Source organism: Psammomys obesus, unplaced genomic scaffold (assembly GCF_907164565.1).
Source record: "Psammomys obesus unplaced genomic scaffold, mPsaObe1.curated_primary_1811, whole genome shotgun sequence".
Lineage (NCBI taxonomy): Eukaryota > Metazoa > Chordata > Mammalia > Rodentia > Muridae > Psammomys > Psammomys obesus.
The window spans coordinates 12,311,959-12,321,580 of record NW_026596240.1 but is presented as its reverse complement, the minus strand read 5'-3'; the positions used below and the strand labels follow the sequence as shown (position 1 = coordinate 12,321,580).

Sequence of the window (9,622 nt, the reverse complement as noted above, 5' to 3'; positions counted from 1 at the left end):
TGTGTCTGTCTCTGTGTGTCTGTGGTGTGTGTGTGTGTCTGTCTGTCTGTGTTGTGTGTGTGGTGTGTCTGTGATGTGTCTGTCTGTGTGTCTGTGTGTCTGTGTGTACTGCAGACCTCAATGACGTTGGAGTCTGGGAAGCCAGGAAGCCGCTGGTCCTTGCAGATGACCCCGGCGTCCTCGTCGTGGGTACAGTCGCTGTTCCCCCAGCCCCGGGAGGCACACTCTGCCACACTTCCCTCAGTCCCACTGCAGCTCAGATTGTCCAGCCAGATCCTGCCTGTGGAGAGGAAGATGAGCAGACAGAGAAGCGCTAGAGGACGAAGGATGAGGGACTGATGGGGCTGGAGGGGCAGCATGGTGGCCTCAGGTGGCCTCGAGGATAATCCTTCTTTTTTGATGAGAAAAAAGGATGGAGATGGGACAGGGGGCTCTGGAGGGGAGGAGGAAAGAGGGTCTAGGGTTGACACAAGGTTAGGGTGGTCTGGGACACTGAAGAATTAATTAGGGTGAATTACCCTAGAATTAACATTTAAGTTCTCATCGATATCAATAAGAATCCATTCAATAATAGCCATAATTGAGTACTATGTGCCAAATGCTTTGCCACAGTATGTCCACACTTAATCTTTCTTAGGCTGGAGCAGCCAGAAGACCACTTATGTAAACAGACTGGCGCTCAGAAACATGATGTAACTTCCCTAAGAGTTGGACCTCTCACTGAGACTTGGGAATCTTAGATTTTCCACTGATGCTCTCGCCTCTGGCAGTCTCCTGTATGCCTATTTTGCCTGCCACAGAAACTCCATTTGTACTTTCTGGACCATAGTGAGTATCACTGAGCACTCAAAACTGGAGGAGCCTCCTGAGAGGTGTGTGTCCCAGTGGCTCGGGCGCCTCACCTAGTCTGACAGAGCTCACCCTTCTGTCCACAAGCCACATAATGATCAGAAAGCCCTTTCCCTACCAGGTCTGATCTGGTCCTTTGATGTCACCCAGAAAACTCTTCAGCCACGACCGTCCTTCCCAAATTTGAACACAACCAGCATGTAATTACTAAGCGAGGCTTTTTTTGTTTGTTTGTTTCTGTGCCAAACTTTTGGTTTCTTTAGCTGTTCCTCCTGAAACGTGGCCTCTGAAAGTGCTTTCATCCCCCATTCTCCTCTCTCCCTTCTCCCCTCTCTCTGTTGCTGTCTGTCTGTCTGTGTCTGTCTCTCTGTCTCTCCCTTCTCTCTGGAAAAGTGAGTGTAGGGTGAGCATTCGACCTAAAAGCATTCCCACTTTCTACTGTCTGGCTCAAAGTGTGCTATCTCCAAATGAGCCTTTATCTCAGGAGTGGTGGGGCCAGCGGGAGCAGGGGTCGGTAGCAGGCTGTGCCCCTCAGTCCCACTGTGGCTCTATACCGCGTGAGCTCTTCCAGCCTCAGAGGACTGTGCCCCAGCCCTCACACTCGTACCTGCCCTAAAGGAGTTCCAGCTTGTCTATTAGCTCTGGCCTGGATCCTGGTTTTGTCAGCTGCAGTACATGGCCCCTTCCAGCTATGGAACATGCAGACACCATTCACCTGCTCACACATTCTCATCCAGACTCCTGCACCTGGACCTTCAGGGCTCTCCAGCACTGGGCTGTCCTTTTTCGTGGCTCTGCAGAATCTTACTTTGCAGAAGAGAACTTCTCAACCCCCTCATCATTGTGCATATGGGACACTGGAGGCTCATGGGAAGGACTAGCTAGCTTCAGGTCACATGGCCCTGAAATTGCTGTTAGATGGTTTATTATCTGTGGGTTTGCTTAATTCTGTCCATTCTTGGTGTCCCATCTCCCTTTGGCTGTACCACTGTGGTATTCTCTCCGCACTTGGACCGCACTTAGGTAACAGGGCTATCCCAGAGCATCGCTCACCTGTCCCTGGGCCGTATTTGGCACTATGGGTCCAGCCTGTGGCTTCTGTGAAGCCCAGCTCCCGGCAGAGGACATGGGCAGCCTGCAGCGTGAAGTCATCGTCACAGACAGTGCCCCATTCACCGGCTCGCTGTATCTCCACGCGGCCCTCGTAAGGCTTTCTAGGAAAGCCAGCCAGCCGGAACCTCAGCCCCTGGCTTCCGGGCTTCTTCTCTGGGTTGGTAGGAGGGGATGGAGACCCCACACCGGAGCTGCACAGAAAGTGCAGCAGCAGCAGTCCCCATGGGCAGCAATACCACACACTGACAGCTCTCATGGCAGGCAGAGCCCTGGGGTGGGGGGCACTGAAGGACAGAGAGGAGAGGTACACAGTAAATGAGGGTAGGGGCACAAAGAAAACAGGCACAGCCTTGGAGACCTAGATTGGAGGTGAGGGAGGGAGACTTGTTCCCTTTTGCTGATAATAAGATGTATAACTAGTTGTTCTGTTCCACAATGCTCTTCTCTAGTTTGGCCATCATTATCACCATTACCATCATCTCTATTTCCTCTCATTCATGGGGTGGGTACTCTTGGTACAGACCAAGAGTCTGAGGATGGTCCAGATAAATAGGGATAAGGAGAAAAGACACACAGAGAGGACCACCCATTCAGACAGGATGTGAGAGGAAGAAAGAAAGTGGGAACGAAGTGGGGGAAACAGAAAGACACAGGGTAAGAGACAGTGAATATGGCCAGACATAGTATTGGAGAGTGACACAGAGACGCAAAAACCATGAGGAGAGGGAATAAGAGCCAAGGTGCAGGCACAGGAGAAATGACAGGACGACCTATGCAGTCAGACAGCACTGCAGGCAAGGGGAGCCTGTGAGACCAGAGCGGGGAAATCTCTGAGCTATGAATGGGAGGACTATTAGCAGTTTCCTCTGGAAGCAGAAGCCCAGGCAGGAAGGGCTGAGGCTAACGGGAGTAGGGGAATCTTGTGCCTCCCTCCCTAGCACATGGGATCACAGGAGAAGGGGGGCTCTAGGAGAGCTTCAAGCTGGGCAGGCTTTGGTGAGGGGTTGTCCAAGCTTCCTGTAACACCACTGTTTCTGTCACCGGGCAACCAGAAGCTAGGGCCGACTCCTCAGCTCAGGCCTTCTCTATCCAAGGCTGAAAACAGTCCTCCACAGCAAGGGGGCCCCTGAATTGCTTCCCCCAACTCAGACAAGACAGCTTTGTTCTGGGAGCCTTTGGCTTGGAAGCCCTGGTGTCCGGCAGCCTCCAAACGGCACCCTGAAACCTCCATCCCCAGTATCTGCTCAGCAAACCATTCTTGTGTTTCGTTCTTTTAGCAATAATAAAACTGTCAGTTGTCTGGCTTTCCGGACTTCATCCTAAATCAGCTTTCCTCCGGGTCCACCATCCTCTCCATCCCCAGCTCCTCTTCCCCCTGGCCGGCAGTGACTCCCCTACCTTCTATAGGCAGCGCTCCAGAGGCTGGAAGCGGCGTCCTGGTCCTGGAGATTAGTTTTAGGACTTAAAAAAAAAAAAAAAAAGTTCGGCCAGGGGAGAGTAGATCCCCCTTTCCTCCCCCCTCTTCGTTGGTTCCTCCCTCGTCCCCTAGAGCCCTCCCACATTCCGCTTTCTCCCTCCATTCCGGCCAGGCCAGTTCCCTCCTCTAGATCGTCCCCTCCCGCGTGGAGCAGGCTGCAGCCGCGCCACCCCTCCCACCCCTCCCGGCTCAATGAAGCCTTCTTTTCCCGTAGGTTGGAGGCCCGGCGGCAGCCGCGTTCAGGATGCTGGACTTGCAAAAGGTTTCGGGACCGCAGGATGGCCCCTGTGGCGGCGGGAAGCTTTCCAGCCTCAAGCCATGCCTTCGCATCCCCAGCTAGGCAGAGCGTCAACAATCCAACCTAACCCCGGGGCTGGGCCCTGGGAGCAAGTCCCTCAAGGGGAACTAATGTCCTGAGGTCTCCCTTGGTCATTATGGTGCCCCGGGGTGCCTGAGGGTGATGTCACGACCTTCACTCTGATGTCACGGTAATCCTATGACATCACTCTCAGCCTCTGCTCCCAGGCACCGGGACCCCTGGCTGGCAATCACGGCTTCCCTGAGTGGCGCCACCGGGCGTGCGGTGTGGTCAAGGGACGGGTCGGCTATTCCGGGGACCCGGAGTTCTTCCCGCCCGCTCCTCTTCCTCCCTCTCCCTCCCCACGCCGGCCCCTGGGCCGCGGCAGGGGCCCGGGAGGGGCAGGCACGCCTCCGGCCCCTGCAGCCCCGCCCCGCCCCGCCCCCTGCCCTCAGTGCCAGGAAGCGCGGAAGCAACCGCTTGGGGCCATGGACGGGGCTGTGATGGAGGGTCCGCTCTTTCTGCAGAGTCAGCGCTTCGGGACCAAGGTAGGGTGTGTTTGAGGGTCTGTGTGTGGCGCGGGGCAAGCGAAGCCCCTCTGGACTGGGAGTGGGCGAAGGGATCCCGAGAGAGAGAGAGAGAGCGGGCCGGAAGCAGGTCCCGGCGCTGCGCGGGCCGCTGTAAAGCCCCGGGACGTTCCCTGGAAGTCCCGGGCCGTGCCCTCCTTGGTGCGGGGTTGGGATGACATTCTCTTTGGGAAAGTGTCCCTGGCTGGGAAGTCCCAGCTCCGATCGGCCTGCGTGGGTCTCTCCTTCCTCGTGGGGGCGCGTGCTGCCGCGCTCTCCCGCGCACTCCGCGCCTCTCGTTCTTTTCCAGAGGTGGAGGAAAACCTGGGCTGTGCTTTACCCAGCCAGTCCCCACGGCGTAGCGAGGCTGGAGTTCTTTGATCACAAGGGGTCGAGCTCGGGAGGCGGTCGAGGCGGCTCCCGCCGTCTGGACTGCAAGATGATTCGCCTGGCCGAGTGTGTGAGCGTGGTCCCCGTGTCCGTGGAGAGTCCCCCCGAGCCGGGCGCCGCTGCCTTCCGCCTGGACACCGCGCAGCGCTCGCACCTGCTGGCGGCGGACGCCCTGTCCAGCGCCGCCTGGGTGCAGACTTTATGCAGAAACGCCTTTCCGGTGAGGGGCTGGGGCTGAGCGGCCTTGGGCCTAGGGGTCGCTGAGAGCATGGGGCCATTACGGCGGCAGTGGACTGTCTGCAACTACCCTGGACCCAAGGGAATTATTTATAAGATCCCCTGGACTCTTTTTTTTTTTTTTTTTTTCCTGCAGAAAGGCGGCTGGGCATTGGCCCAGACAGAGAACCCACCTAAGTTTTCTGCCCTGGAGATGCTGGAGAATTCGCTCTACAGCCCCACCTGGGAAGGTAGATGTCTGGCAGGAATGGAGTGAGGTGAAGGGGTGCTCTTGGGAGTTGGTGCTTGGATTCTTCCGAGCCCCCTAACTTGCCTTCCCCTTTCTTTGTGTTCCTACCAGGATCCCAGTTCTGGGTAACCACGCAGAAGACTGAGGCTTCGGAACGCTGCGGCTTGCAAGGCTCCTATATACTGAGGGTGGAGGCTGAGAGGCTGACCCTGCTGACATTGGGGGCCCAGAGTCAGATCCTGGAGCCGCTCCTTTTCTGGCCCTACACTCTTTTGCGACGCTATGGCCGGGACAAGGTGCAGGGGCTTGTCAGGGAGGGCTACGGGGTTGGGGAGCTGTAGGTGAGCAGTTCCATTCGAAAGTGGTCCCGTCTCTGCAGATACACTAACTTGGTCTGACCTGTGGCTCATCTCTTAAGACAGCCCTAACTTGTTTCCCTCCACACCCTCAGGTCATGTTCTCTTTTGAAGCGGGTCGCCGCTGTCCCTCTGGCGCTGGAACCTTCACTTTCCAGACTGCACAGGGAAACGACATCTTTCAGGCAGTCGAGGCTGCCATCCAGCAGCAGAAAGCCCAAGGAAAGGTTGGACAGGGACAGGGACAGGGACAAGATATTCTCAGAACTGACTCCCATGAAGGGGAGACAGAGGGGAAGGTGGTTTCCGCTCCCATTTCCCAGGAGTCCCCAGGCAGCTGCCCAGCCCTATACGCTGAGCCTTTAGACTCCTTGCGAATCCCTCCAGGCCCTTCTCAGGACTCTGTGTATTCAGACCCCTTGGGCAGCACCCCTGCTCAGGCAGGGGAGGGGGCACATTCAAAGAAACCTCTCTACTGGGACTTGTATGGACATGTGCAGGAGCAGTTGCTGAAAGCCAAGCTGACAGACTCCAAAGAGGACCCCATCTATGATGAACCTGAAGGCCTGGCCCCAGCCCCTCCCCGGGGCCTTTATGATCTGCCTCAGGAGCCTAAGGATGCATGGTGGTGCCAGGCTCGGCTGAAGGAAGAGGGCTATGAGCTCCCTTACAACCCTGCCACTGATGACTATGCTGTGCCACCTCCTCGCAGCTCCAGCTCGAAGCCTGTCCCTGCTCCCAAGCCACAGGGCTTGCTCCTTCCAGACCCTGGTGCCACAGGTGGCAGTAGCAGCAAAGGCCACAGCTCAGATACAGCTCTTTACAGCCAGGTCCAGAAGAGCGGGACCTCAGGGGGTTGGGACTGTGGGCTCGCTAGAGTAGGCAATGACAGGACTGGGGTCAAGTCAGAGGGCTCCACCTGAGACAGTTGCTGACAGGAGGTCCATGGGGAGGTGGCATGAAAATCAAGGAAACCTGTTTTAACTTAACCACAGGAACCAGAGGGTGGGAGGGGCCTACGGTAAGAGCAGGGGACCAGAGGGGGCAAGGGATGACCAACCCCAGTAAGTCATAGGAAGTAGAACAGATGACAAGGCCAAGAGGTAGGCTCTGGGGAGGCTCAGCAGTGCTAAGGAACGGCTAGCTGGTGGACTGGGCCTGTGGACTGGGCCTGTGGAATGGGCCCACTGGTCAGAGTGGGTGTGCTTTGGGGAGCCCACTATGGATCCTTGCTCTTGTATTGTTCTTTGCCAGGTGTATTTTTTAATTTATAACAGATCTCATTAAAGCCAGCTTGGGTTGAAAAGGTCTTTGTGTGTGAATAGACATAGCGGCAGCATGTTCTGGGTGCGTGTGGAGGGATCAAGAGAAGAACCAGATCTATGTCGGGGACCATGGAAGGAGGGAAGGGTCCAGGGAGGAAAGCCTACAGTGTGCTGACTCAGATCCGGCCTGGGTGGCCTCTAACTCGACTCTGGCTCAGTCGTCTGTCATCTGCTTAACTCTCCTCTGCTTTCTTTCCACCAAGTGTGAGAATTTGTCTCTGCCTCCAAAGGCTGCTTGCAGGAAATGGACCCTCCCAAGCACCTGCTAGGATCTAAAGTGTAGGGAAGGCACTTTGCACATGGCAGCCATTTTCCCTGTGCTTCAAGGGCTCCGACAGGAAGGTGGGCAGGTGTGGGCAGAGGGGATGAGGAAGGGAGTAGGCTTCTTTCACACCCTCCACTCCCTCTGCTGGCCACACAACAACACCCTGTCCCTCAACATACACAGAGGTTTGCCCAGTGCTCCTGTGTCTGAAGCTGAAGGAAACTGCTGTGGGTGGTCTGGGCAAGGTACCTTTCTAGACCAGGGTTCAAGTTCTAATGTCTTGATTTTTCTGAGCTGTGAAAGCTCATCCTTATCCTTGAGTTGCAGTTTCCCAGGGGTGACCTGGCCTCACCTACCTTCTCACACAGAGCTGCAGTAGAAGAAATTCTGGCCTAGGAATGCTCCCAACAATGGTAGAGGCTTACTGGGCGTTTAGTTATTTGTGTCAATACTATCAAATGACCCAGAAGAGAGTCCCTGCCAGACAAAAGACGGGCCTGGGTGTGCTCTGAGTTGGGCAACAGCACTTGTGGGAACTGAGGAGGGAGAGGCTGTTTCTTAGCCTGAGCTCACGCTCAGGTGCAGGCTGACAGCCCTCAGGCAGCCACCCTGTGAGTGCCGGTGTGGGTGTGATACGGCCTTGCTCTGGGCTGGGGACTTAGGTGTGAGAAGGGAACTCCTCCTCTGAATCAGAAGGCACCAAGTTTCCCGAGAAAGCTTTGCTGGCTGCCGAAGTCTTGGGAGCTCTACCTGGGGCTGAAGTCACTGGCAGGGGGACAATTGTGGCTCGAACTTTGTTGGTCTGTGGTTGCCCGGCCTGCAAAGAACAACCAGTCTTCTATGAAGACCAGACAGTTTCTGAGTTCCTGTCCCTGTCCCTGTTCCCTGCCAGACTCTAGTCCCAATTCCTTCCTAGGTTTCATTTCTGGAGTGACACCCTGAAGGCCTAGGGCAGTGACAAGTCCCTTGGGATCCTCTATAGCATCATCTCTGTCAGCTTGCCTACCGTGCCCTCGTGGGCTCTGCTCCTATGCATGTGGTCATCGCTTCTACTTTTGGAGCTTAGAAACAGCCTGCTGCAATTTTAGCTGAGGTGAAAATGTGCTCAGTTACAGAGAAATGGAGAAAAGGCATCAAGCAAAGGAACCCTTAACGTGACAGACCAGGCACAGAGGCGCTTCATCTTCAGTTTCCCTTCTGATCTCTCTTGCCCTGCCTTTTTTTTTTTTTTTTTGACAGATCTCACTGTAGCCTAGGTTGGCCACGTTTACAGCAACCCTCCTGCCTCAGCTTTCTGAGTTCTAAACTACAAGTGTGAGTCACCATGTCTGGCTTTTGGTTTCGAGTTTTTTTCTTCAGAACCCCATTCTGAAGTTACTAGCCCAGGTCGGCCTCTGTCTCCTTATCTGTACTCAATGCGATGCTTCCCTTGCTGGTGCTGTGAAGAGTGAGTGAATGAGAGCATCCGAGGTTCTTACTAGAAAGCCTGGCAAGCATCAGTCCTCTCCCTTTCCTTAGGCGGTTCTGATCCCGCCTCCCTGTCAGCCCTTTCTTTCAAGGAGCAGGCTGTGGTTGTAGTTCCAGTGCAGACCTGTTTGCTTAACAAGACAGCAGGGTGGTAGATGACTAAGAGCTATAACCACCACAATTAGAATACCTAAGCCTCAGGGTATGATGGCATGAGCCATGTTCCTCCACCCCCACACCCCACACCCCCTGACACGCTCAGGAGGCTCAGGCAGGCAGTTAGCGAGCTCGGTCTGGGCTACACTGCGACATCACGACATCACGACATCACGAGACCTGCCTGAGGTGAGGAAAACAAAACCAGAACCAAAAGCAAAACCGACTAACCAAACGGCCCCACTTCATGTGACTGCCTCAGCAGGTTCTTTTTCCGCTCTCAGCTTGGTCTTCCCCTCTACCTGTGGTGGTGTGGGGAGTGAGCTGCTCTCTTGGGTCCTCTGCTGTTGGGGGGTGGATGTGAAGGGCTCCCTTGGAGTCAGGGCACAAAGAAGATGGGAGGCTACAGGGAAGGTGGGGACAGAGAGATGTACCTTTCTAAGGCTGCGGCTCTCCCAGCTTGCGTAGGGCCGTCCCTGAGGCTTGGCGTAGGTGCTGGTCAGATGTGAATACAGGTGGCTCCCAACTTGCAATGGGTTGTAGGTGGGCCCCAGCTCCAGGCTGTCTAGTGTACTCTGGGGAGCAGAGGAGGCAACTTATTCAGGGAACTCAAGGTCGAGTGTGTAAGAGACTGGAGGAGGGTGAGGATGCTGAGACAGATGAGTCCCACTGGCACTCTGGCCCAGGAGAATGTGCTTGTGTTGGTGAGGGGACAGAAGTAGGTGGAACCTCTGGTGGTGAGAGACTCTGAAGCCCCTAATGCTAGTTCCAGGAAGTGTCACTGGGTTCTGGGAGAAACCAGAACTCCACAAGGGGTTCCGTGTGGAGGGGTTAGGGAAGGTGTGTCTCAGCTTACAGGGTGGGGTAGGGGTGCTCCTGTCCTCAAGACAAGTA

At 55.5% G+C, this 9,622-nt stretch overlaps 3 protein-coding genes across 4 annotated transcripts in view; 1 reads left to right on the top strand and 2 right to left on the bottom strand.

Moving 5' to 3' along the window:
* Positions 1–3,416, bottom strand: part of Loxl3 (lysyl oxidase like 3) — a 14,665-nt gene extending 11,249 nt beyond the window's left edge. Inside the window, exons 1-3 of the mRNA XM_055596408.1 lie at positions 3,361–3,416; positions 1,903–2,246; positions 117–280 (exon numbers count right to left, since the gene is read on the bottom strand). Of these exons, the coding sequence (XP_055452383.1) occupies positions 117–280; positions 1,903–2,218 (480 nt within the window). The 5' untranslated portion in view covers positions 2,219–2,246; positions 3,361–3,416. The remainder of the gene's footprint in view (positions 1–116; positions 281–1,902; positions 2,247–3,360) is intronic.
* The window catches only part of M1ap (meiosis 1 associated protein), a 61,255-nt gene continuing 55,011 nt past the window's right edge, over positions 3,379–9,622 (bottom strand). The window contains exons 8-9 of one of the 2 annotated variants that reach the window (XM_055596410.1): positions 9,163–9,303; positions 3,379–3,423 (exon numbers count right to left, since the gene is read on the bottom strand). In XM_055596410.1, coding sequence (XP_055452385.1) covers positions 3,418–3,423; positions 9,163–9,303 — 147 coding nt within the window. In that variant the 3' untranslated portion in view covers positions 3,379–3,417. Of the gene's footprint in view, positions 3,424–6,900; positions 7,923–9,162; positions 9,304–9,622 lie in introns of those variants that run through there. The other variant, XM_055596409.1, reaches the window with a different exon arrangement.
* Positions 4,179–6,821, top strand: Dok1 (docking protein 1). The gene is made up of 5 exons (XM_055596416.1): positions 4,179–4,285; positions 4,614–4,913; positions 5,067–5,160; positions 5,271–5,455; positions 5,611–6,821. Exons 1-5 carry the CDS (start codon positions 4,226–4,228, stop codon positions 6,436–6,438), a joined length of 1,467 nt encoding a protein of 488 aa, XP_055452391.1. The 5' UTR covers positions 4,179–4,225; the 3' UTR covers positions 6,439–6,821.